General features: G+C 49.6%; 7 protein-coding genes across 7 annotated transcripts; 3 read left to right on the top strand and 4 right to left on the bottom strand.

The window, feature by feature from the left end:
- Positions 1–1,814: 1,814 nt before the first annotated feature.
- Positions 1,815–4,261, bottom strand: B0J16DRAFT_377353 (uncharacterized protein; the record flags this gene model as incomplete). The annotated part of the gene is made up of 6 exons (XM_046130835.1): positions 1,815–1,918; positions 1,996–2,151; positions 2,208–2,250; positions 2,326–3,195; positions 3,297–3,955; positions 4,039–4,261. 6 exons carry the CDS (start codon positions 4,259–4,261, stop codon positions 1,815–1,817), a joined length of 2,055 nt encoding a protein of 684 aa, XP_045988529.1.
- A 5,435-nt stretch (positions 4,262–9,696) lies between these two features.
- Positions 9,697–11,803, top strand: B0J16DRAFT_7949 (uncharacterized protein). Its single transcript, XM_046134480.1, has one exon. The coding sequence runs from the start codon at positions 9,851–9,853 to the stop codon at positions 11,576–11,578; it is 1,728 nt and encodes a 575-aa protein (XP_045988528.1). The 5' UTR covers positions 9,697–9,850; the 3' UTR covers positions 11,579–11,803.
- Positions 11,802–13,163, bottom strand: B0J16DRAFT_313233 (uncharacterized protein; the record flags this gene model as incomplete). Its single annotated transcript, XM_046125116.1, has 1 exon — positions 11,802–13,163. One exon carries the CDS (start codon positions 13,161–13,163, stop codon positions 11,802–11,804), a length of 1,362 nt encoding a protein of 453 aa, XP_045988527.1.
- A 2,400-nt stretch (positions 13,164–15,563) lies between these two features.
- On the bottom strand, positions 15,564–16,490 carry B0J16DRAFT_377350 (uncharacterized protein; the record flags this gene model as incomplete). Its single annotated transcript, XM_046130834.1, has 5 exons — positions 15,564–15,664; positions 15,749–15,876; positions 15,983–16,039; positions 16,099–16,122; positions 16,279–16,490. The coding sequence occupies 5 exons, from the start codon at positions 16,488–16,490 to the stop codon at positions 15,564–15,566; spliced, it is 522 nt and encodes a 173-aa protein (XP_045988526.1).
- A 1,410-nt stretch (positions 16,491–17,900) lies between these two features.
- B0J16DRAFT_261059 (uncharacterized protein) lies at positions 17,901–19,448 on the top strand (the record flags this gene model as incomplete). Its single annotated transcript, XM_046123262.1, has 1 exon — positions 17,901–19,448. The coding sequence occupies one exon, from the start codon at positions 17,901–17,903 to the stop codon at positions 19,446–19,448; it is 1,548 nt and encodes a 515-aa protein (XP_045988525.1).
- A 1,082-nt stretch (positions 19,449–20,530) lies between these two features.
- B0J16DRAFT_259607 (SURF4 family-domain-containing protein) lies at positions 20,531–21,623 on the top strand (the record flags this gene model as incomplete). Its single annotated transcript, XM_046123215.1, has 4 exons — positions 20,531–20,694; positions 20,764–20,876; positions 20,936–21,429; positions 21,486–21,623. The coding sequence occupies 4 exons, from the start codon at positions 20,531–20,533 to the stop codon at positions 21,621–21,623; spliced, it is 909 nt and encodes a 302-aa protein (XP_045988524.1).
- Positions 21,624–22,601: 978 nt separating this feature from the next.
- On the bottom strand, positions 22,602–24,543 carry B0J16DRAFT_390815 (uncharacterized protein; the record flags this gene model as incomplete). The annotated part of the gene is made up of 3 exons (XM_046131900.1): positions 22,602–23,533; positions 23,589–24,205; positions 24,263–24,543. 3 exons carry the CDS (start codon positions 24,541–24,543, stop codon positions 22,602–22,604), a joined length of 1,830 nt encoding a protein of 609 aa, XP_045988523.1.
- Positions 24,544–26,049: the final 1,506 nt, after the last annotated feature.

Raw genomic sequence — 26,049 nt, 5'->3', positions numbered from 1 at the left:
ACGCGTTTTAGAAAGAAGGAAAGAAAGGGAAAAGAAAAGAAAGGAAAAGGGCAAATAGGATGAGCTTGCGGTTCGGTTCTGAACTAGCAGGGTTTACGAGCTGGAGTTGGGAAAAAAGCAAAACACCAAGCTAAGAGACGCAACGAACTCCTCCAGTACAATACAGTGCAGTGCCGTATGTAGCGTATGTAGCACGAGTGACTGATGATCCCCTTCGTGTCACTCCCTTGCAAGCCTACAAGACTAGACTATCCAGTAGCAACGTTAATAGTTTTGTTAATTTTAGGCCCTTCCAGAAAGTGGTTCCTGAAGTCATCTGAGGTCCGCATTGGCGTACCTTGTTAGCTAACCAGGCTACTGGACCTGGCGAGCTGGAGCGGCCTAACTTGGTGCTAGGGGTCCGGACTATCTATCCATGGCTACCTGACCAGACCTGACCTTCGTCAGCCTGCTACTCTCTGGCGACCTGTCAGGTGATGCACTTCGCAATATCCAGGTATCCTGTCAACTCGGCAGTCAATCAAACGTTAATCCTACAGACATAGTCGAACTTACCTAGTGTCTTCTCTCAACGTCATTGGTCAGCGGGAACTATCCGTTGCCACCCGTTTAGCTTCCATTAGCTTTGGTGTCTCGGGTCCCAGCAATTGGTTCCCCGTAGTAACAAACAGCTAACACTAACACTACCACTAACAGGCGCATGGGCATTCGACTCAAACTCAAGGCAAGGCAAAGGCAGAGGCAGAGAGGCAAGGGATATGCAATGCAAATATGCCTATCCTATCTCATTCAATCTTTTGAACTCTCCTTTTTCTTTCATTCTCATTTTCTCTGCCACTCCACTCCACTCCCTCCTCTCAACCGACCGACCGACCGACCGACTGATGCACAAGATGAACAGCACACTGCACTGTGCTACACCAACAGAGAGTGAACCTTGAAAGATCACAACAAAGCATATCACAATATCACAATATCCATGGCTTTGAGCTTGGTCTGGGTTTCTTCCAGGTGCCGCCAACCAGGCCCGGCCCGTCCGGCATCTGTCCCGCCGCGTCCAATCCCCCGTCGTCTTGGTACATATAAACCTTCAATCCGCCTCGTGTTCACGCGCAACATTGCACAAGCCATCCGTCAAAACGCAGCAACCCGTCATCGCTCGACGCTCGGTCAGTAACTCTCGCCTCTTCCTGTAGGGGGCCGAGCACATTCTGGGCTCTCACCTCCCGAGCCCCTCCCTCACTCTCTTGGTCTCCTTCATACCGTCATCTCATTTCTCGACCAATATTGTATCGTGCGCTGCAGTGCGTGTCGCGTTGCGTTGCGTTGCAACGCCTATCATTCTTTCCGTCCCTTCCGTTCGTCACTCCGAACCCCCGATATCGCTACCGTTGCCAGGTCCATGTGCCGGGCCAGCTAATGAGAGCTAAACGATCATCTTTTCGCTATCTTGATCCCCCGCAAACAGAACAGTCCAGTCCAGCCCACCCAGCCATCAACCATGTCCTCAAAATCACTAAACCAGTTCAATTCTTTTTCTATACCCTCACCTACCGTTGACCGCCTTTTCGTACCCAGAACATACCCAAAGAAACATTAACAGAAGTCCCATTATCGTTATCATCATGGTCATTACCGGCCGTGGTCCATCGTCTCCCCCCCACCATGTCCCGCCTTCAACATGTATACAGTCTCATTTCCCATATTCCCGCTGTAAGTACAGCATTTGCCTGCCGGACACAAAATCACAGCGTCTTCTAGTTAAGAGCTCGAAGAGAACAACGTGGGGTTGTTCTGTCGATCATATTACCCGGTCATATTGTTGCTCGAGGCTGCCAGTTGGTCTCAAACAACTGACTGACAAAGAAGTAATCATGCTCGTACGCGGATGAGTTCCGGAGCTTCTCCCATTGCAAAGCTGAACCGCAAAGTTATTTGGTTAGCCTCATACCCAAAGACCAGGAGACAATCAGAACAACGGGTTGGTGAACTCACCGTATCGTCTAGCCAAGTTGCTTGTGTTGTGCACGAACTTGATCTTCTCCTCGTCCAAGCCTGCCAGAGTTCGCAGATCTTGGTCTTTGCAATCTTCAGAGAATGGATAAATGCCCTTGTTGCAGTAATGGAAATGCGCAAGCAGAATGTTGGCCCCTTTTCACATCTCAAGTCAGCAAGTGCTTCAATCCCAGAAAAGAGTGGCGTCCTACCTAGATGATATTCTTTGACTTTCTCTTCACGCGCAAAACGTCGCTGCGAGTGCACCTCATGATTAGCAACTGTTGCCCTTTTCATGCACGCCTATCGAATGCTTCCTGAGTTTCTTACCTTCATGCCGTGCTTCTTCGCGTATCCAGCGTCGTGCGCCGTGATGAGAGCCGTGTTATGCAAAAGGATGAAGATCACGAGGTATGTAACCAGCCATGTGCTTTGCTTGTTCTTGGACATCATCTTCTGCAATTTGTCTAGCAGTTCTCTTCGCAATTTGGTCTGAATATGATGGATCAGGATGAGATCCATCTGGGCCCCGAGAACTGGTGGGAGAGGAATATTGCCATGATTCGGATTGGTCTCATCCAGAATGTTCCTCTTCATACCCAGGGTCTCCTCTCCTACAATGAAGCTCGATCGTGTTGTCAAACGGATCGACATCCATAACAGCAGAGTCTGATGGATTAGGTCTGCGCACTCGGGCAAGGTGGTTGGATCTTTGAAAATCTTCCAGGCACGCAAGTAAGTTCGGAACAGGAGACCTTCAGGAGGGCCAAGCAATTTGGTGAAAGCGTCCTGCATGGTGTTTTCGATATGGCTCATATACTCATTTTTCACTTCCTCGAGGTTTATCATTGCATAGGGAGGGATTGATACCGACTTCTTGACCCCCTTATAATCCCATGTGCGTTCCAGCTTGTCGCCAGCTTGGGGGATGAAACGTTGGACCTTGACCTTGACGAACTTGTTCGAAAGCCCCCCGGAGAGATAAATGATTCTCGGCTCTTCAGTTGCCCAACTCTGTATCGGGTCTGAAATATTGTTGGTCCATCTTCGCGTCCATTCATAACCCGGAACCTGACCAGGCTTGAAGAGTCGGATATCCGTGATCTTGTACCTGAGACACGGAAAGCGGCCTGCCCTCGAGTTGGAGACTTTCTTGCACGTCAAGCATGGTCCTCCCTCTTCTTCTGGGTTGTTTTCACACTGTGTCATATGGTCAGTGATCCATCCATAACATATCTTGCTCACGATAGCAAAAGCGTAGGCTTTTACAAGCACGACGCGGCTGGCACTTTGTTACTTACGCGTATTCTTTGCATTCTACATCTGATGCACGAACCGATTTTTCGGGTTTGAGCAGTTTGTTCACGAAGATTAGGGTCCTTGAATGGGCCTCGCTTTCCACCTCGCTGGTTAGGGAGTAAAATCTCAAAGTTGGGATGTTGATCAATGAGAGACCACCCATTCTGTCCAGTCTCTTCGCCGTTCTGCCCGCTGATAAGTATACCGTACTGCGAAACACCATCGGCCGGGGTCAGGCCGTGGTGATTAAGAGCAGATGTGTCAATAAGATTTGGACCTGAGCTATATTCAACTTGGGAAAGATTCTTGGACATGAGATGTTGGTTGGTCATCATTCCTGGTTCTTCCAGTGGTGCTTCGTCTTTGAAGACTTGGGTGGGATAGAAATCCCCCCCTGATAGATGGGGTTGCTGAATCGGGATACCATCGCTCATTAAAGGCTCTGCCAATGTCGTTTGGTCAGGAATAAGAGGGAAGCTGACAAGAGGTGCGACATTCAGTTCGGGCTGTTGATAGTGATAGCTTGGTTGTTGCCCTGTACTCAGAGTTGTGTTGTCATACGCCTCAGAGGATGGCATTGTCATGGATGGCTGCTTTTCTGCTACATATGGAACGTCTGGCCCAGAAACCACAGGCGCAGCAGTCGGCAGTTGTTGATAGCCTGTCGAAATGTTGTGAGTAATGATCGAGACGATACCGTGATGTATTGATGAAGGGTCAGTCTAAGGGAGAGCCTTCACTTACCATCCGACTGTCTTGAATCCCAGCCGCAACAAGGGCAGAGGAATAAGGTGAGGTCCGCCATACGTCTAGCCAGTGGTGAAGTTGAAGACGGCATGGAAGGTTGAGCACAACCGTCCCAACCTGTCGAGTTCCCATACTGTTCATGGCGGGGGTCATAAGGATCTGATACAGGAAGCTTCATCAGAGGTCCTTGGGAGGAAGTTGATCCATGCTCAGGCGTCATTGGGATCGGCGGGTCGACTCTTCTTCTCTTCCTACAATGTGCTTGATCAAGTAGTTGATGTATTTGATAACCGGAAGCTACTCCATAGAAACTTGCAAGCTGATCAAGACTTTGGTGAATCTCATATGGTAAGATGTTGTAAGTGGGATCCACGGGAGGGGTGAAAGATATTGAGGAAGGAACAGGATCGTCAATCCCTAGTTCGAGGAGAGGCCTCTTAACTTTGGAAGGATAATGCGGATTCTATAGAAAAAATCAATTCACCGCACATTTAGTTATGATAGATTGGGGCTGGGGGCAAGATCAAGGAGAAGATGCTTGACCGGGAGTCATGGCACGAGAGCCACGATGGGGCGGCGAGAAGAGGGAACGGGGGTGATTGGCAACAGCCGCAGGGGCCATCCAGAGAAACCGATGAGACGGGGAATCGATGATATAACTCCATGCAGCTTGCCGCCAACCGGGGAGAGAAACTCTTACCATAATGGCTGCAGTGAGACAGGACAGGGTGTGGAACAAAGACTGCCTAGTAGCAGCAGTAGTAAGAACAGAACAAAAGTCAAGGTACCACCGCGCGGGGATCAAAAGCGACGAAATACAGGCAATGACAAAGGAGAAACTGGCTTGCCCAGTTTGGACTCCAGAACAGTGGTCAAAATCGAGCGACGCCGGGGTGGAAAGAGGGGGGAGTGTGGTGGTAGGCTAAGGTGCCACGAAAGCCATCACCGGAACACTTGACGTCCAAACCCCCGTAGTGCGCCGAGTGGAGCGCCAGCGACGACCGGAGCCCAGACGACAACGACCGAGAGGAAGGCCCAGACGGTCGGGAGAAGTGAATAATGCAATGAGGGAGGCGAAGAATCCGGGGAAGATAGGCGGAGAAAGGATAAGTAAGGGCTGTAGAATGAGCCCAATCAAACGTTTGAGGCTCCTTGCCCACGGATACAAGTTTGATAAGATTTTGGTGTGCTGCTCGCAGCCGTAGACCGGGAGGCTTCAGATGTGAACACAGTAGGTACCACCAGGACAAGACGTGGAGCCTTGTTCACCCTGTTTACTCTTTTAGCAATAGGGGGGGCTAGGCTGCTGTGGTACTGGTAACAGAACGTGGAGCGGGCAACTGATGGTGCTGGTGCTTGCACCGGACGGTGCGTTGAGCAAACTCTGGACGATATGCCTGCGGCCGCGATCGTATGGATGACGGCCGATGCGGGCTGCGGGCTGAGCAAGTCTGCGGCTGGCGGTGTGGTGGTTGTAGTGACTGGGCGTTGAGCGATTCAAGAAACGGCTCGACGGTCTGCTGGGAATGGCGATGATGAACGAGTCTGTGAGAGAGGAAAGTGGACTCGGTGAGGACGGCGTCTACATGGCCTCGTGCTGAGTAGTTTTTTGACCGGTCTGAGGGGTACCATGGGAGTGGCAGGGGCCTCCTGATTGCAGTGCGCGAGAGCAGAGGATTTTGGGATATTACCCGCCCTGCCGGTTCAGTGTGCCTGGAGTTCCCGATCTGGTGTAAAATAGTATAAACAGCTCTGGCATGCGAATGAACAAAACAAAGGCATTGACGACGGGTTGAAAACTTCGCTCAAAACCAAAAATGGGTGGTCTGACTTGCGCATGGTCGTAGTGGGTTTAATCCGCCTAATCAGTCGAATCTTCGGATCGGTCTATTGTTCCATGGCCAAAGAGCCTGCCTAGTCATGACAACGGTTAATACGTGCATTAAAATGCCCATGTGATTGACATGGGGCTGACCAATGTAGGTCATGGCTGCACAACCGCTCAGCTAGGATTGGATGCTATCCTCAAATTGCTTTTTCTCTCACAGGGTCTCGCAACGCCAACCCGCCTGGGCATCGCATCCCAGGTAAGAGGTACATCGTCAACTCCGCCAATCTGGCAGAGGTTCTTAAAAGTACTTGTCCCGAAGGGCCAAGCAGCTCCGAGGAAAGGTTGTGTTTCATCCATTAACCATCCCGAACCCGACGTCGAGACTTCTTCTGCGAGGGAAACTGCAGAGACGATGCGTCCCAGTGTATAAAGCAATGTAATGACACCTCAGAAGGCACGTATCAGCCGGGCCTCTAGTATTATTTGCTGATGCCCAACCGCCAAATGCAGAAAATGCATCGTAAACCTGCAAATCTCCGATCCCCGTCGTCTCAAGTATTCTCGCTTCGTTCTTCACCTACCAAGTTGACTAAGGCTGACGAGTGGTGACAGATAACACGGCCAGACAATTCGAGTCGATACTGTTATTTGGGCGCCGTCGGCCTTTTGACCATGTGATAAGACTTTTGTGTGCCGTCGTCACGCAAAAGTTCTGGTTGGTACGAGAAAAAAGCAGGGGCAGCGACCGGTGAGACCAAGAATCACCATTGTTCGCAGCCGGATGTTGGAATTGGACATCGGACCGATCGACACCCGTCTGTCTGTGTGCGTGTTATCATTGCGAATTTCTTACGAAAGAGCTAGGTGCGCATATGATGCTGGAGCTGGGCACACGCTAACCACACTAACGGCACGATGTGAGCGAGCTGTGGGCGAGAAGCCGCCCTATCCTGCCCTGCCACCAGCCGGGCTGGCCAAAGGTTCTGCAGGAGACTGTTGAGACAAATATTCAGATGCTGGATGTTCTTGCATCAAACTGCATGAGTGGAAATGAGTGGCTTAATGTTTTCTCTTCTCTCGTGAAAGTGCAGGCAGGGTTTGTCAAGGAACGCAGATGGGCGTTCCTGGCGATATCAGCCTGTGACGTCGGTCTGGAAGATGGATGGCAAACAATGCAAGTTACAGAAACAATCACTGGGCGTTCATGGGAAATTGCAAGAGGTGCCATGGAGATATCCCGTGATTGGAAGTTAGATTCGAGTGGCGGTTGCGCCTTCCCGCAACGGATGTCTAGTGATTTTGCTTTGCGTTAGTACGAAACCTCAACGGTCTGCGGAAGGAAGGTGCGTGGCTGTTGACTTGACATCCACTAAGGATCGAGGTTAAGTTGGGAAGGACCAAACATGACTTTCGTATCCAAACTTAGTACCCGCTGCTGCTGCAGACCGAAGCCATCTCGAGCCTTGATCGAACCCAGAAAGTAACCAACCTCTCCAGTTCCTCTACATTGCACTGCACTAGCTAAGCGCCAGCATTGAACGAACTCTTTCTCCCTTAGCGGATCTAGAAAAGAGTATGGATGCCACATGGAAGGAGCACCCTTCCTTCCATTAGTCTAGGCTTTATCCACCAACGGGTCTTCCCGTGTCCTAAATCGAACCTATGTCTGCGAATAGATGCCAACGGACCTCCCCAGCATGACTGGAACCTCAACGCTCCATCGACCATGTAGCATACACATATATGCAGGCAAGGCATGGTTACACGTCCGAGGCTAAGTCTCTTGCTTTGATTGCTATTGAGAAGAAGCTATTCGTCCAACCTCGTTTCCTCTTCAGCCATGTAAGCTGCTGCCAACCACTTGTCTAGCTGAGACATCCAGCTCCACCTTGACCAACAGCCATAGGCATCGTTTATAATTCCTTTCTTATGGCACAGTAACACGACAGCAACGGACGAGATAAGTGCAGCCAGTCGGGATTCCCGCGGACTCGATCCTGGAATATGCAAATGTCTGCTTTGCGCACTGTCCAAATCCCCTCGGCCGATCGAAAAGGAACGCAGTATGTGGCCAGGGCAGCATTGGACGACACAGGGTTAATCGCTCTCCGGTGCGCCTCTCCCGCTTCGGTGTCAGTTAGCAATGCTTGTTGTCAGAAATCAAATATCGGGAACCATTTTACTTCAATGCACCTTTATTAGTGCATATGACGTTTCTATTGTCTGGGTTCCAAATGGTCGGTATTTCGGGAATTGGAGATGTGACTGCTCACCGGTCTGCCAGGAGCCCTTGTTACCAAAACCTCGGTATTCCCCCACGCTGACAATCGAGGAAAGACGCCGGCATTCGTCTGTGGAAGCGAGGCATGCGGTATTCGTTGTGGAACTTATGGCCTTGACGCAAGTCACGGTTCCCGGACCGTCGCAAACACCCAGTACAAGTCTTAACTGAATGGTCAGGGAATATGTCTCATTGACCCTGGTTGTGACGAATGGTCAGATCCTACGACCAATGCATGTACACCATGCAAACCCGTCGCGCTTCGAACCCTACGTCCTTCGACTGAACGAAAGTTCCAAGTGGCCAGTTCTACAATTAGTATCCTTCCATAGGTGGGTATGTACCATCCTTCCAATCGATTTACTATCTGGGGTTCTTCTGCAAAGCTCTTCTCATGCCACTCAATACCGATGCCGTTGAAAGCTCTCTGCGAACCCATTCTTCGCAATCCTCAAGCCTTGGGCGTGGGGCTCTTTACATCTTGACCACGCCCATTATCTTCCAATTTCATCTTGGTAACCTATATAGCAGATCCAGTTCGCCTATCCTGGGACTGTTTTCTTTCAGTTCGAGAGAAGCACCGACGAGATCTGTGACTGGATCTCACTTCAAAGTGCCATTGGGAAATCTTTAGTGGGTTTCACTGACTGGGTACTAATATTCCTGATAGTATACAATTTGAACGAGACGCAAACGACACAAGCCGCCGAGCACATTGACTACGTATGACTCGAAGATAATATATCTCTACAGCTTCTCTCCTGAAAGCATGCAGTAGGAAGCACTGCAGAGAATCAATGACGAGGTTTGGGTAGTGAGGTACAGGCAATAGCGGTGGTGATTTCAGATGGGGCAAGACAATTGGAACAATCGGCGGAGCGGTAAGCTGATCACGCCGCCCCACGCTTCAGGTGGTAACGGATACCTGCCTCTGTCGGCTTCTATATCAGCTTGACTATATGGGCGCTTGGCTGATATCTAGAGACGGATGGATGCTCAAGTACAAGGCATCCTACCTTGGGGAAGGTGGAGCCTTAGGGAACCTACGTCAAGCGCGAAACTAAGTTGAGAAAAAATGGATCTTTCCATTGAAGTTTCAAAGCAGTAGGCAATCGCCATCGCGAACGAACCTTCGGTGTTGCTTGTTGTTTCTCACCAGCAGGAACGACTTTGTGATCCGTCACCGGCGCCGTCACCTTCACCGTCATCCTCGGTTTCACAAGAGCAGCGAACAAAGCTCCTAATCTCTCGATCATGTGATCAACCAGCGACCCAGAAGCACCGCGATTGAGCGTCAAAGCCAACACCCTAAAATGACACAATCTGGCGGTGCCATCCATGTCTGTCTGATTGTCACACAACAACGACCATTTCTCTCTCAACTTCATTGTTCATCTGTGACACGCTCGCTGCTCTGCTTAGTAGAAATTCCCTACGAGTCAAGTCGCGCCTTGTTTTGAGTCGGACTCAACTGCTCTCTACTGATAGCTCAACAAACCTACCCGACAACTCTTCACCATCCAGTCCCCTTGCATCCGAGATTGAAACCCCTCATCTACAGCCGCCTGTTCGTGTCGGGCAGCATCCAAGACATTGTGCAGCTGCTTACTGCTTCTTTGCCGTACAACATTACGCACTGCTGATTTCGAGCTGTATCTTACTGGCTTTCTGCATCAAGCGCGACATCGGATCATATCATGGAGTTGAGCCAAGAATCCATTCATGATGTTATCCACCCTACTGCAGCTTTCTCGGATATCCTATCGAACCGAGATGCGGAATCAGTAATGCAGGACGGCCAGTCTGTTGAATGGCAAAACTCGATCCTGAATCCCAAGAATCGTATTGACAGCCTTAGCCAGCTGGAGCGACCTCTCTGGCGTATCGATGGCTGCACTGCTTTCGGGAGTCAATTCTATGCTGTGCCCTTGTTTGTCGATTCCATGCCTCCGTTACGGGTGGATGTCTTTATCCCGGAGCCTTCGAAACTCTCGCTGGAACTTCGACAGGCTCTTGACGTTGATGTGGCATTTCATACAACAAGTGCGAGACGTATTGCTCACCTCGGCATCACTCAGCATGTACTACGTATCTTGCAATATTGGACTTCGAGCCAGCAAGATCCTGTCGGTATTTTCAGAATGATTCCTTATGGCTCTAGGATTGTGCTCAAAAATATGCCCAAGAATGTCGCTGATGCAGAAATTATTGTCGCCCCAACTCATTATCTTGAGCGCCAACTCTGGTCTGTATCCTCGCTTCAGGCTGCCTGGGGGGCTGATGTCGAACTACCTCCAGTGGTCGACCTCGATGACGTGGTGTACGTCTCACAGCTGCACGACAGTGTCTGCCTTGTCGAGATCGATGACAAGACGTGGATCTTCAAGGCTCTTACCAGTTACACCAAGTACCTTTATCACGAGCTAAGGCAGCTTCTCACCATACCCCCACACCCCAACGTTGTTTCTCGGCCAGTGCACCTAGTTACAAAGCAATGTGGCTTTGGAGGCAAGGTGGCCGTTGTCGGATTTACGCTCGAATATCATATTCATGGTAGTCTGCGCGATCTGATCCCCTTTCTCAAGCTTCACAACATGGTAACGTTGGCCGATGAGACAAAATGGGCCACCCAGCTGGCATCGGCGTTGGTGCATCTTCGTGCGACGACCGACATGTTCTACCCTGATCTCAGACTAGACAACATCGTCCTTTCAGCTTCTCGAGATGCGGTGATGGTCGACTTCGAGCAGCGTGGAGTCTGGTGTGAGTTTGCCGCTCCTGAAGTCAATGCACTTGAATATGTGAGGCTTCTTGCTATTGATGAAGAAATTCCAGCAGAAGTCAGCGAAAAGTATTCGAACCTCTTGTCACAAATGCTTCCAGATTGGGAGGCGATGGGTGACAGGGAAGAATACAAATGGCCCTCCAAAGGCTACAACGTTCCATGGGCGTGTCTCACGGCAAAGGAGCAGGAGGCATGCGAGGTGTACATGCTTGGCCGAGTACTGTGGTGTATCTTTGAAGGGAATAGCGCTCCCCAAAGAGCCGCAGTCTGGCTTTCGTACAGATGGGAGCCGCTGGTTGAGTTTCCAGGATACACAAAGACCCCTGGGGCCATGCAGCGGCTGATCGACCGGTGTACACGTGGAAGGCGGTCTGGTCTCAGTAGATGGATTGTCAGGGAAAGGAACCAACTCGTACTCCGCGAGCTGGAGAAAACGGGTCTCTCTACACCAGAAGCTGTACAACGAACTGCGAAGGAGTGGTGGTCTGCAGAGATCGATGCATCAGAGGAGTGGTTGAGAGAGAGAATTGAAGGTATGAAGCGAGGTGACTGGAAGGAGAATTTCTACGACCGGCCAAGTCTGAAGGAGGTGCTTGCGGAACTGAAGGCTTTTCGTGGCGAAGCTGGATTCAAGTTTTGACAAAGTTAATGGGGAACCAGGGAATTCTTGTTTCACTAACAGCGAGTAGATGAATTTGCGCAGACCACAAGACTGGCAGAATCAGAAATTGGTACCAAAACTTATGTGGTCGACTAGTATGGTCTAGCTAGGTTTCTCTTTCTCTCATAGCAACAAACGGGCAGTATAGTATTATTACCCAAAACATCATTTAGGATATCAATATTCAGTCTTTCCACTTTTCTCATCTGGTCCTTCTCGTCTTCCTGCCACCCATCTGCGCCGGAACGGATCTCTTCAACCCAGAACCTGTGCTCGACGCTCTTAGTCTCCTAAGCATTGCCCTGAACCGCTGCACATAGCCCGCAGGTGCACCATACGTTTCAATCCTGTCAAGAAGTGCTTCAAGGTTGTGGAGAAACTGGCTTGCGGCCTCTGGGATGAGATTCAGTACGTTAAGAACAAAGTCTTGATCGCGGTCGCCAATGAGGCGCAGGTACAGGTTACGCTCGATACGGGGCACGCTTGTTGGGCCTTGATCTCTGTTATGCGATATCACCGAATCTAGTATATGGATGAGGCTGCGAGCTGCAGACAAGGCCTCGCGTGTAGTAAGAGGTCGATCCCGAGTGTATATTTCGTGACGCATGCGACGAACGCAGCCGAGGATGTGAGACGCTGCCCAAGGCACATTGCGAGGTGATTCGGTGTCTGTGGAAGGTGTTTCGGAGTCGAGACCTCGCAGAACACGATCGATGCGCTGTGTGAGCTTATGAAATGGGTCTTTGATCAAGTCTTGTGAGTTTGAAAGGGATCTGAAGTAGTGGAAGAAATGGTGATTGTCGAGAAGCATGCGGAAGACGGTTTGCTCAAGGTCATGACGCTTCATGATGTTCTTTCCTAGAGATACATGGTCGAAGACGTCGGGACGGAACTCTTTTGGTTCCATGTCATAGACTGAAGATAGCATTTCTCGAGCTTCTTGTGCCCGAAAAGCGTCTGGCTCATTGTCGTACTCGGAGTCTGGGGTGACGAGATGGGAGTGTAGCCCTTCCGCAAGCACGTCGAGATGGTACTTGGAGATATTCTGGAAGGGATCCCCAATCTCTTCAGCATATCCCGCCGCATTCATTCGGAGAGGTTTGCTAATATCTTCTTCATACAGACTCTGGTTAACGATTTGATCCAAGAGCCAAAGAAGGTGCCTGCAAGGTTCTCCATCGTCATTTCGACATGAGCAACTCAGTTTGGAAGTGCCGCCTTCCGGTGCTCGGATCCGGACTGAGCGTGTGACAAGCTCTGTCATCTGGAATGCATAAGTGTTCTCAATGCGACGACATTTTTCCAGTGCGATCTTTGGTGGTTCTCTGAAAGTCTCGCGAATGATGGACTGGGTGGTTTCGGGGAGATGGTCGATGAGATATGTGAGCTTGGTGGGAGATTGAATGGTGGAGGATTCATCATCGTCGAACTCAGAGCTGTTTTCTTCAAACTCGGAACTATTCGAGTCTGTCTCTGACTCTGATGATGATACATCCTCATAAGGCTGATGAGTCTCTTGGGCGAGGGACTGTGCCCTGGTACGAGAGTGTGTTTCTGGAGACATACTCTGAAGAGATAGTCTGCTAAAGCGAGATGAAGGAGGAGACATTGGCTTGAGAAGAAGCTCCAATGTTGCGATGGTTGTTTCGAGAATATCGCAGGAGGTCTTGGTGTAGCTTTATATCATAGCTTGAACTAACACGAGCACTTAGACAATCAATGAGAACAAGAGACCGACTGCGGCCATACATGGTTGGCGATGAGCCTCATGGCCGTGACGGGGGGACGTAGGAGGGGCCCAAGGCATCATGGCTAAGATACAGATACAAGAATGTTTTCTTTGCAAGATCAAAAATAAAATAAAAACCATGAATGGTTTACCAAGGTACTGTAGCCATGAGGTCCCCCAGGCGGTGGCTGTGAAGTTCAAGGTGGTATGGTGCATATCGTGGCCTCGATACCCACTAGACAGGCAGTATGGGGTCTTGGGGTCGATCCTTTCGGTAGATGGGTTAAACCGCGTTTATTGGGTATTCTCGGGTGTTTTGCTGGTTGACGATCATAATGATACCCCAGTCCACATGAATATCCTCATATTTTGTGGTTCAACCAAAGTACCAAACATCATCCACTCTACATGTAATAACTTCGCCAGTTACACTTTTTCACATTCAATCGAAATCAGATTAATCACTCTTCCAATAGAATGCCCTATATAAAAAATACACGTTGGTTCACCTCATCGAAATCAAAGCCTCCCAACACTCAGCCACGAGCCCACCATCCCTACTGGCGGCTAAAGAGCCACTCACAGCTCACCACGGCTGAAATCGCGACCTCACTGCGCGACCCATGACATGGATGCAGCCGTCTCTCATATATGCTACCTGAATCTAAATCGTCTGTCACTTCTCTATAGGTCGCGGCTGATGCGACCTCGAGAAACAAACGGTTTGCAGACACCTCTTTTTGCTATTGTTTTATTATCTGGCAAGGCATTTTCTAAGCGACAACCCAACCTCGAAAGCTCAGCTTCGCGATATGACGATGATGGCCGAGGCTGTAAGATGCGGTCTGTTTGTTCTTGAGCGTGTTCTAGATGTGGTATGATGTGATGTTTCTGGAGAGGAGCCTTGCCAGTCTCTGGGTGATGTGAAATCAGGTATGGAGCTATCGCCTCCTGGACTGTGAAAGCCCGTTTAGATGTACCGTTAGTTCTGTAGCTCCAGAGGTTATGTAGCGTCATAGGAGAATAATTAAAGCTTATAAATTACTTTTGTTAGTATCGATACATTGTCTCACACCTGATGACGCTAGTCATTAATCTTCTTATCTGTCTCGTACCAACAACTCAATCTTGACAACCGCTAAAGTGTTGGTCCTAAAGACGGCATCGATCGATGTAATGAGTCAACTTACGGCACTTCCATATAGTATCTCACGGTGTGACAGTTTCCCAACACATGTGTATGTTGGTGGCGTTCTCCGAAGCTAGGAAACCACTTCTTGACTGCATAACTGTATCGAATCTCTATGCATCGAGGCCCGGAATACACTTCACATCGTGATCATACGAGAGTGATCTGAACGCGGGTGCAACGTGACGGGTCATGTTGTTGGTCCAACTGACATTGAGGTCATCACATAAGAACTGATAACGGCCACAGGAGTCTAATAGATACCTTAGACATCAAGAGAACAGAAGTTTTAGAAAACAACTCGTTCTTGCACATCACCGAATCAAAATGACTTCATTCTAGGTTGCTAATGCTTATCCGTCCTCCGTCCCCAGTGACATTATCAGAATACTCAGTATGCGCAACATCAAAGCCCAAGGGAAAGTCGAAAGCCAGGGCCTGAATACATCACACATCTGTATGGTCTGTTGGCCATCAAGCAGATGGCAGAGGTGAACGAACGAGGGGGGGTTGGCTTCTCGTGGCCAAGACTTCCAGATCGAAAGTTAAAAAAATAAAAAGGAAACACAAAACGCAATAAAAGCTATCCACAGGCAACATCATCAAAGCCTATATCCCAGGCTTGAGTTTAAAAAAGCAGTTCGTGACTGGTCGTATCGCCACTTGCTGAATCAACATTGAATTTCCCCAGTGCACCTAATTCCCGAGTCCGTAAAAGGAGGTGTTTGCGTGTCAAGCGAGTCCGAACCAATAGTAAACCACCTCAGAGCTGATGCGTATTTGGGCAGCTACTTTAGAGCCCCCTCCGAAAAGCGATAATAGATAAAGATACATCATGCACATGTGAGTGCAGGTCGAAGTCCGTCGTCGAAACGGACGACTCGGGAGGATGCATGGCTCTTGGTGGCTGCTTTCTTGGTCGGGGTCCTGCCTTGACGGAGGATCGTCTTCGGATCGGGTGACAGAGATTTCGGAGAAGACGAAGACCGGCCTGCAGACGAGGAATTCGACTTCCTAGGCAGGCTATCCACAGACCGGTCGGATTGTCAATCGATACCGTGCTGCTGCTTGAGCTGAGCTAAAGATTCCCGGCGGGCTTCGAGGTCCTCTTTTGACTTGGCCATCTTGTCGGGCTGGTGGTATAGTACTAGAGAAACAGGTTAGTATAACTCCAGATCCAGCTCAGGTGATGCGGTGCGGCATCGCCTGAACAGACAAAAGGTTGACATACCAACGAGGTATCGGTTTTGGAAGTTGAAGCCGTTGAGCTTGTCGCAGGCTTGCTTCGCGTCGGTTACGTCTTCATAGACAACGAATGCGGTTCCCTTGGTGTTGTTGGCGATACCCTGTCGAACCTGGCTGCACAGACCGTCAGTATAAAATTCGTGAAGCGCATCTTCTTGACATGATTTGCGAATATTGTCCTCGCGTAGAAGTCGTCGAGAAGTCGAGGATAGGTGCGTACCGAATGGGACCGAATTTTCCGAAGAGATCGAATAACTCTTCTGGAGTGACGTTGTAACTATTGTTGTCGATTAGTCTGGATTCGGGCGCAAATCTTTATCGTTCGTTCTAGCGTACCTCAAGTTCTTTACGAACAGAGCTCTATAGAAAAGTTAGCAAAATGTCTTGATGCATGTGGCCAAAAACGCCAATCCGAGTCGAGAATGCGATCAGTTGTGACCGGGGCGCAAGACTTTTGAGATTAATTCGCAGCGATTATACGAGGCGCAGATACACGAGCAGATGGCATCAACTTACCGATTGACTTCTGGGGCTAATTTACCGCCGCGACTACTCATCTCTTGGATGATGGTTGATGGTGCTGATATTGGTTCTGTAGGAACGGAGAGGGCGCGGTAGGCGGTATTACGGGACGGAGAGAGAGATAGAATTGAGCGGAGCGGAGACGGGAGGACGGCAACGACCTGGAAGGCAAGATCTATACACGTGACCTTGCAAGCGGACCACATCTCGGCGGGGGAAATCACTTTGATTGGTCAGCGGAGTTGGCGTGATCTAAGGCGGCAGGGCGGACAGCAACGGCGTCACTTGACGAAGGTGGCACTGTATTATTACTGTCTAATGGTGAAGAAACGATTATTGGTAACGGAAGTCGTTGCCATTCGTATATACTTGAATGGCCATTGCATCTGTTTTTCATAACGGTGCCTTAACACAGCTGCTACAAGATATATCCTGTCTCGATCTCTATCACGCGACCAACCAGATACCTTTATCAGTCACCGCGTCTGTCCGTACGCATGTCAGGCTTCAGAGTACAGACTACTTGAGGCTCACCCGAGACAATGCGTTTGGTCAAGCAGCCAAGGCAGATAAGACTAGGTTCCATGCAAGTGAACCAGGTGCCGTGGAGTCGCGTACCCGCTGATAGAGAAACTGACGGCACTTTCAAGCCGAGGCCTTGCTAGAGTCTAGGCAGTGGGCGAAGAAAAGGCCCTGCAGAACCTGGCTTCTAGCGTCTTTGCGTGCTTCAGGTATCACCGCAGCAGCGCACAACCTGGTCACTCGGACACGTGGAGAGTTCGTTTTCAGGGATCAAGTCAACAAACATCGCCAGACAAAGGGTCCAGGTTAAGTGATGCGGCTTTTCCTCCCAAAGCTCTTGAGCCTAATTCATGCTCTAGTTCTCACTGCCTAAGTAAAGGCTGTAAGTGGACATTGGCAGATCTAGAAGTATTCGCATTCTGTGTTCCTCTCGGCAACGTTGATTGACTTTGCTGAGCCTCTATTGTTGCCGAGAGGCTTCGCCCTTTGAATCTCGGTTCAGCCATCCATCAATTTTATTCGCGTAAGACCGATTGGTCCTTCTCCACAACAGCCCCGTTTCTCCCGTCAGTTACTGACTCGATTTGGCCTTTGCGACCAAAGATTCACGATGAGTCTTGAGTAAGAACAGTACGAATAATGTAAGAATTATTGTGAGAAGAACAACCACCCAGTTAAAGACAGTTACTAGATGAGATAGTAGTACGGTGCCTGTAGATTCGCTGGGTATTCGTACGCTCTTTGAATTACCACATGAATGCCCATCATGATCTGCCTACCTGCTCCGTACTCAGTCGCAACTGCCGTGAAGTGAATGGAAAGCGTGCTTCTCAAACCGACGTCAACTTCATCAACAGAGGCTCATTTCTGAATCTCCTCTGCTCAGCTTAACTTTACATCATCTCAGATATGCCGGCTTATCGTTAAGACCACAATATTGAACTATCCTATTCATTCAACCCGGGTACTAACTATCGCATTATTCGGCGTTAACAGATCTCCGACAACGGCATTTTGCATTCCCAAAGACTCACAAATCATACGAACCATCTCATTTGCGCACGAGGCCCTGATCGACAAGCCTGAACCCCACAATGTCGCGCTTCGGCCACGACATCCTCTCCGTCTTCAATGTCGCTCCAAGTAACCAGGATTTCCTCGCCGACGTCATCGAATCCGGCCACACACCAGCCGATGATCTTGAGGACATTTTCCAGGAGAGTCTGTTAGCAGGCGCTCAGGATTGGAAATATTTAGTTGAATGCGCCACCTCTATGCAACGAGTTCGCCGATACGACAAATACAGCACAGAAGCCCAGGATCTTCTCGCATATGTATGGCGCGCATTGGAAGGACGGGTCCTTCCGTCGCACTCAAGCTCGGAGTCGGGGTCGGAGTCGCCATGGGAGATGACCGATAGACTTATCGCCCAAGCAAAAGAGCTTGAGGGCGACCCTGAAGTCCACCAGCCACAAATTCCCGGACAGATTGATAATCAACAACTCTTGCAGCAGCCCGGGCTGGACGCTTCATCAAACAAGAGGAACCTTATCAAAACTTCTCCTTATTGGTCCGACCAACCTCAAGAGAAGCTTCCAAATGAGAGCCGCAAGTGGAGTGCTTCAAGGGCGTTGATGCTTGAACCTTCACAAACATATACCTCTGCGTTAGCACAAACAAATAGCACCTTTCAGGCTTCGAGTCTCAGTAGCCTCGCTGTTGAGCAGGGTTCCCCGCAAGATGTCACCATGAGAGATAAGGATAAGACTACTAGAAGTGTCAAGCCCAACAGTGCTATCTCCCCATTCTTCACATACGCCTCGGCTCCTGGTTCAGCGGCACAGAAGCGACCGCCGAGCGGGACTGTACCTTCGATCCCTTTCGCACCTCTCACATCATCGAGCTTTGGTCTCATTCAAGAGGACCTCGCCCATGAGCCGTTCTGGCTGCTCGTTGCTGTCTCGTTCCTCATCAAAACGAAGGGTGTACATGCCATCCCCACGTTCTATAAAGTGAAAGAGCGATTTCCAACTCCTGCAGATGTCGCCTCCGCACAGAACAGCGATGCGATTATTGCAATGATACGTCATCTTGGACTCGCTCACCACCGTGTAACCTTGGTGCAAAATATTGCTCGGGGGTTCTTGGATGATCCACCAGCCGCTGAGAAGCTGTACAAGGTGAAGAACTATGATTGTAGAGATGTTGAACTTACACCACGCTCAGCTGAACTCAACGGATATGCACCATTCTCGAAGAGAGGCGGCGATGGAGACCTGGAGGCCTGGGAAATCGGACATCTCACACAAGGCAAGTATGCTATAGACAGTTGGCGTATCTTTTGTCGGGACGAGTTGCTCGGCCGAGCAGAAGACTGGAAGGGAAAAGGCAGAAAACCCGAGTTCCAGCCCGAATGGATGAGGGTTCACCCTAATGATAAAGAACTCCGGGCATATCTCAGGTGGATGTGGATGAAAGAGGGTTGGGAATGGGATCCAACCACAGGCAAACGTGTCGTTCTGAGGGAAGAGATGCGCAATGCTGTCAATGAAGGGAGAGTTGAGTACGATAACACAGGTGGGTTGAGGGTGGTTGATAAAAGTACAGAGTATCCAGTCGATCCGTCTTTGGCACAGAGTTGACGGCTTAGAGAGCAGCCATTACGAAGCGAAGGAGCTGACTGGTTGATTCATTGACGAACAGTCATTGTATAAACATTACTATAGAATTGTCTGTAGCTTTACACATACAAGTAATGTTGATATAGTACAAAAGAGAGCTCTAATTGTCTACGGATACTGTACAATAGAGCAGAACGTGATGCGCCACTGAGGTAGTGTTTATTAGAGGAGTTTCCATTCTTGGATCATTTAGTTCCCGGCCCTAACCCAAGTGGTGATGGGGGATGGCTGGGGCCCTGGCTAGAGTCTAGAGGTGCAACATGCCCGCACCTACCGTACTGAGGTAAGTAAATGGTGATCTAACTGGCCTCGGCTGGATGTGAAGACTCAAAACACTTGCAGATTTAAGCAGGTAATAACTGACCCAGGTAAAGGTCATGTACCCTGTACCTGAAAACTCCCCTCTTTTCAGCACTAGCTAGAGGTATCGGCACCTAGCAAAGTCTCAGTTGAGAAGTTGGGGCGCTAGAGTCACAAATAGAACGGAAGGTAGGGGAGCTAAAAGTGGGACGGCAACAAGCTCCATCACGGGATCTCTAAAGGACACCGTTGTACAATCAGGGCCCTCTCTCTGTTTTGCTCTGCTCTACAGGTAACAGCCCCAGTCCAGTCCAGTCCAACCATAGGTATTATCTGTACAGTTCTTTTTCTCGACTCGTCTGAGGTCATCGTCTCCAATTGAATCACAAAGGACAGCTCGCCTCGACGCCTCGTTCTTGTCTGTCTCTCCTTGCCCTCTTTTTCCTCATTCTTTATTCTACTCCCAACTCTTATCTTGTCTTGACTTTTGACTTTTTGCTTGTCAAGCTTCTCAATCTCCATTTGTTCTCCTCTTTGGTCGAGTCCAATCAAACACCCTTTCGGTTTAACTTCCGAAAGCTTCTACCAGCTGTTTGATTGACGTCTTTTCCTTTCCTCCTCTCACGACGACCCTACCTCCTTGGCAAATTCGTCTCGTCAACATTTGCTGTGCTTCATCATCTAGTCAGCAGGTCTGCACGTGAAACAAGCTTCCTTCGAACTCGAACCTCGACTCTACAGCCATGTCCCAGCGATTCAACTCTGGCTACGGCCTCGGTGGCCCTGCGCCCTACGGCGCATCCCAGGCTGCCGATCCTCAGCAGGGTGAGGGCTTTCTCGACCAGATTCGACCCTATACCAGCAAGATTGAGGATGCGCTCGACACCTTCAGCGAGCCTATCAAGCCGTGAGTCGAGCGACGTCCTGTACTAGCGCGTTTGGAGCTCTGAGAGCTGACCTTTGTCCTTGTTGACAGCTATCTCCCTGCCATTGGCCGTTTCCTGATCGTCGTTACCTTCTTCGAAGATGCTCTCCGTATCGTCACCCAATGGTCCGACCAGCTGCTCTACCTGAAGGACTACCGTCACAGTAAGATGCGCCTCCATCTCCGAGGTATGGGAAAGGCTGGTTGTTCTAACGTTTGATAGTTCCTTCTGGCATTACTCACCTGTTCCTACTCGTCAACATCATCGCCATGTTCTCCTGCTCCACCCTTGTCATCATCCGAAAGCACTCCGACTACGCCGTCGCCGGTCTCATGGGCGTTGTCGTCACTCAAGCTCTTGGTTACGGTCTCATCTTCGATCTCAACTTCTTCCTCCGAAACCTGTCTGTCATTGGTGGCCTCGTCATGGTTCTGTCTGATTCGTGGGTTCGCAAGACACAGGTCTTTGCTGGTCTTCCCCAAATCGACGAGAAGGATCGCAAGATGTACTTCCAGCTTGCTGGTCGTGTCCTCCTGATCTTCCTCTTCATTGGATTCGTTTTCAGCGGAGAGTGGTCGCTCTGGCGTGTCATTGTCTCATCCCTCGGTGGTATTTCTTGCGTGATGGTTGTCGTTGGATTCAAGGCCAAGTACAGCGCCACTCTGCTCGTTGTCATCCTGAGCATCTTCAACCTCTTGGTCAACAACTTCTGGACTGTAAGTTGCGATCTACAAGATGGGTATTCTCCGATCCAAGCTAACAAACCGCACAGCTCCACGAGCACCACCCCCACAAGGACTTTGCCAAGTACGACTTCTTCCAGATCCTGTCCATCGTCGGTGGACTCCTGCTTCTCGTCAACAGTGGCCCCGGCCAGTTCAGCATCGACGAGAAGAAGAAGGTCTACTAAGTCCAGAACCAGACAAGCAAGCTACATCCGACAAAGGATGGGCATCGAGGTGTCCGGCGTTGGCAGGGCCTATTCGATTTACAATTTTGGGAAAAGATGACAATCCGAAGAAAAGTTACGTTCGAGCTGAAATGGCAGCCGAACGAGTCATACGACGGCTGAGGTGCAGCACCAGGATTGATACGATATGATATGAGGAGGTATAAAATCTGTTTACACAGCACATCGATGACAATGAATACATGGATGATCTTTTACATTTGGTGATATGGTGGGCAACTTGAGGGACAGGTGTGGCTGTCGTCTAGACTTGTTCTGCTTGAATGGTATTCCTGTGTCAGAGACAAACGCTGGATAGCAAACGTCCAGTGCGGGAGTTTTGCCAACCCGATAGGGGCTCAGTTGTTGATTTCTATAACGATCAACGTTGAATGCATATGAAAGCCATGCTTTTTTGTCCAAAATGAGAGTACGTGACCAAAGGTGCTAGTGAACACTTCCTTTGCAATATCTATTCGATGTGAGATGGGCAAGAAAGCTCATCAAAGATTTAAATCACAAACACAGTGATTTTTCAGACTGGTTCAGACATCAAACTGGCTGTTAGGTCAGATGACTTGGGTACAAGAAACAAGAAAGTGAAAGAACGCACTTGAGCTTCTCCGTTCATACATAAATGCTGGGAGAGTAGCTTGGAGGTTCATGTCGTTACTCAATAGCTGCTGTTGGGACAAGCACCTAGATACCATCTCAAAGCCTTTATGGGCTTTCGACAAGTCACTTTAGAGTAACAACATTATTAACACATCAAAACTCATATTCATTATTTTTTTCGCCAATATCATCTCTATCTGATTAGTTCCCGATACATCGGGTGAAATTATATCTTGTTCTGCCGTTCGGCAACACAGTGATGATTAACATCCAGCTACACCATCAAACCAGATGTGCTGATATTTGAACCCATCGTCGAGTTGCTTAGAGGACGAGACCCTTGGTCTGCTTGAGCTTCTTGACGTTAATGTTTCTGAGCATGGGGACCCAGATGAAGAACAAAGAAGCAATGCCAACACCGGCAGCAAGCATTCTAACCTGAGCATAGCCGTATGACTCCTGGATAGCAAGTCTAGCAGGGCTGTTGATAGGGTACGAGAGCTGGCTCACAATGTTTCCAGCAATGAGGGGAGCGTTGGCTACCTCGGACTCGGGCAGCCTCTTGATAAGTTGAGGGATGAAGGTGTTTGTCCAGATGGCACCGGAGATAGCTCCTCCAACAGCACCGCCGACACCGCCGGCGACGTACAGAGTAGCGAGTGCGGCAGCGACGTATTGATGGGCAACGGCGGCGAGGACGGCGAGCTGCATAACCAGGATGAAGACGGCACCGCCAACGGAGATGAAGATCTCGCACATGATGATGTATCCGACATACTGGTTAGGGGCACGGAAATGGATCATGAGACCGAGGGCGAAGATGTAAATGGGGACAGCGAAGTAGAAGGTCCACTTGTAGTAGCCGGTCTTACGGATGAGGAAACCGACGATGAAGAGAAGCACACCGGAAACAACCTGGAAAGTCGAGTTGACATATCCAGCCTCGGCAGGCTGAAGGTTGACAACGACCTGCAAGAAGGAGGTAAAGAAGTAGTTCCAAGTGTAGTATGAGATTTGGTAGGTCAGATCGATCATGCAGGCGGCGACGACGGATCGGTCGAGGAGGAAGCGACCCTGGAGGAAAGGTACAGGGGCAAGCCAGTACTCCCAGATACCGAAGAAGACGAGGGTGCAGAAGCCGACGACGACCATGGCGATGATGTAGCCGGTGCTCCAACCGTTAGGGGCGTGGGCGGCAAGGTTGAAAGGGAGAAGGAAGACGACAAGGCCACAACCAAAGAGCAATACTCCAACGACTACATCATTGTTAGTATTCGAGATATGTCACAGGGCTGCAGTCTAAAGACTTACCGTCAAACTCGTTAAAGGCCCACCAGATGCTACCGAAAAAGCCACGGCTTCGAGTGGTCTTGGTCACTGTACCGTTCTTGAAAGCCTTGCGCAGGTTGATCTTGAGTACAAGGAAAAGAGGAATAGTGACACAGGGCAAAACGAGAGCGATCCAACCGAAACCCCATCGCCAGTTCTCGACATCAGTAACAAAGGCAGCGGCAGCCTTGGAACCAGCAAACGCGGTGATCATGTAAGGAGAGGAGGTAAAGGCAAACGCCAAACCTCGGTTCCTCAGGTTGGAAGCATCGGCAGCGAGCACACCAACGGCGTAGATCATGCCTCCGAAACCGACGGAGTAGAAGACCTGTGCGGCACAGAAAGTAGCGAGATTCTGAGAGACGGCCATGAGAATGAGACCAAGAGTGGCGAAACCGCTCATGAGGAGGAATCCTTCGGCACGACCCCAGACGTCAAGAGCCTTGGCCATGGGAATGTAGCAAGCTGCAGTCATGGCGGATGATACGATGGGGATGGTGGTCATGAGGGAATGAGCTTGCCACTCGCTGGTGACATAGGGGACCAGGACGAGGTAGAAAGAACTTCGGAAACCACTGATGAGGAACAGAGTCCAGATACTATGATGGGAGTTAGTTTGCTGTTCGTGGTATTATTGCCTTGGGCGGCAAACTCACAGGCATAGAAGAGCGGCTAGAGATCCCTTACCCCAAGTCAGGGTGATGGCCTGGATCTCCTTGACACCATTCTGGACATCCTCACTGGGAACATCAGATTCGTTTCCCTTCTCATCAGAAGGGATAGCACCAGCAGTGGCCTCCTTGTCATGGTTAGGGCCAGTCTCGGTGATGGTGTCTGGAGACTCGTTGATCTCCTTCTCATGAGGAGCCAGAGTCTGGGCAACGGGAGTGTTGTCCTCTCGGGCAAGGCCCTCACGGATCTTGTTGAAGGCCGACATTGTTGTTGTTGTTGAGCTGGACACCAATAGATAGTGTAGTAATGTATGATTGAAGCTGCAACGCACTCGAGACAGTGAAGTGAGGAGTCAAGAAAGGGAGTCGATAGCGGAGAGGGAGCTATAGCATTCTTTATGTAGTCTAATGTAACCCTGACATAACAGGTGCAGATGATAGGTTTCTCAGCAAAGGATGTCACTAACTACTCGAGCTAGAACTCTCGTTTGCCATGTGTTGGTCCCGACCCGGAAGGACATATCCCTCCTCTCGGTAACCCCCTGCAAACGGTCCATTGTTTAGCACCGTCCCTTGCCTCACAACCTCGGAAACGAACGAGAGAGGATTCCAATTCACGTCAAGCCAAGGAGCCACAGAATCGATAGCATGGGTTATTTGGAGCTGAACGGATGATTTCAGTTGGTCTTTGCCTTAACAGGACGGTCCCATACTTGGCATCAGGATCAAGTTATCAGTGGCGAGGGATTGGAGGAAGAGCGAAGTAACCCGAGATCGGAAGAGAAGAAGAAAATTTTTATCTAATCTGATTGATGGATAAGATCTAATGTCTAGAGCTTCATATACCAGGGTCTTGTCTTAGACTACCAGGTATAGTAGCGCCATGGCGGTCTTGGAAATAAGTCTATAGAATGTCAGAACCAACAGCAGTGCAACATTACACTGGAGATGGGCCCAGAAGCTTCAATGCTAGACTCGAATGGACAGAGACGAAAAGCTCATTGATATTTGCCTGGCATCTGATTACGGACCCTGGCAAGTCTGGTCACACTTTGGCGGCTTGGCACAGGCTTGGGATCTTCCGAGCCCACTATAACTAGCAAAGGTTGCGTGGAACAGCCCTCATCCCTACCTTTAGACCAAAGATATGCTTTAATTTATGCTTCCTTTGCAGTGAAGAATCCACTGTTGACGAGGTTTATGTAGTGCATACCTCTAGCTCCTGATATGAGCTCACAACATGACTAGGACCCCACGGAAGTATAAACAGATTAGGCAATGTTGGTTCCGTCTGGGTTTAGTTGGATTCTTCGATGAAGCGATTCATTCCGAGTGACTTCGTTCCAGGTAAGTCTCGGTCCATCGGGGTTTAACTGTTTGTCAGGGGCTCTTGAGCCGAGCGATAATCGAGTGATATGTCTCATTTATTTCCTCTTCTGTGAAACGGAATATGCCGACTAACTCTCAGGTTGTTTGGCCGTTCACCGAGATGCATGACTGATGGGAGTATGCGCGATATAACCCACATGCTCCATAATCGGGAGTCCTTCTCTGCAGGCCGAGACGGAGACTCCTCCACCACCTGCTACACAATGTCCACCAAGTTCCAGATCATCGATAGATTGATAAGACCAAGACCGTTGATCCGATGTCTTTTATTAAATAATCTAATTACTTTCAGAGTTTCTCATGCACTGGAACTCATACCATTTATCAAAACTGTACCAAGCAGCTTGACATCTCTTGTCATTTGAAATTCATGTCACAGTGCA

Source organism: Fusarium flagelliforme (assembly GCF_020744385.1).
Source record: "Fusarium flagelliforme strain FIESC 12 MPI-CAGE-AA-0113 chromosome Unknown B0J16scaffold_1, whole genome shotgun sequence".
Taxonomy (NCBI): Eukaryota; Fungi; Ascomycota; class Sordariomycetes; order Hypocreales; family Nectriaceae; genus Fusarium; species Fusarium flagelliforme.
Note: the sequence above shows the minus strand (reverse complement) of the source record. Positions and strands in the feature narration are given on the sequence as shown.

Excerpts from the sequence above, each read along its gene's own strand:
- B0J16DRAFT_7949 (XM_046134480.1), top strand. The coding sequence starts at position 9,851 with ATGGAGTTGAGCCAAGAATCCATTCATGATGTTATCCACCCTACTGCA.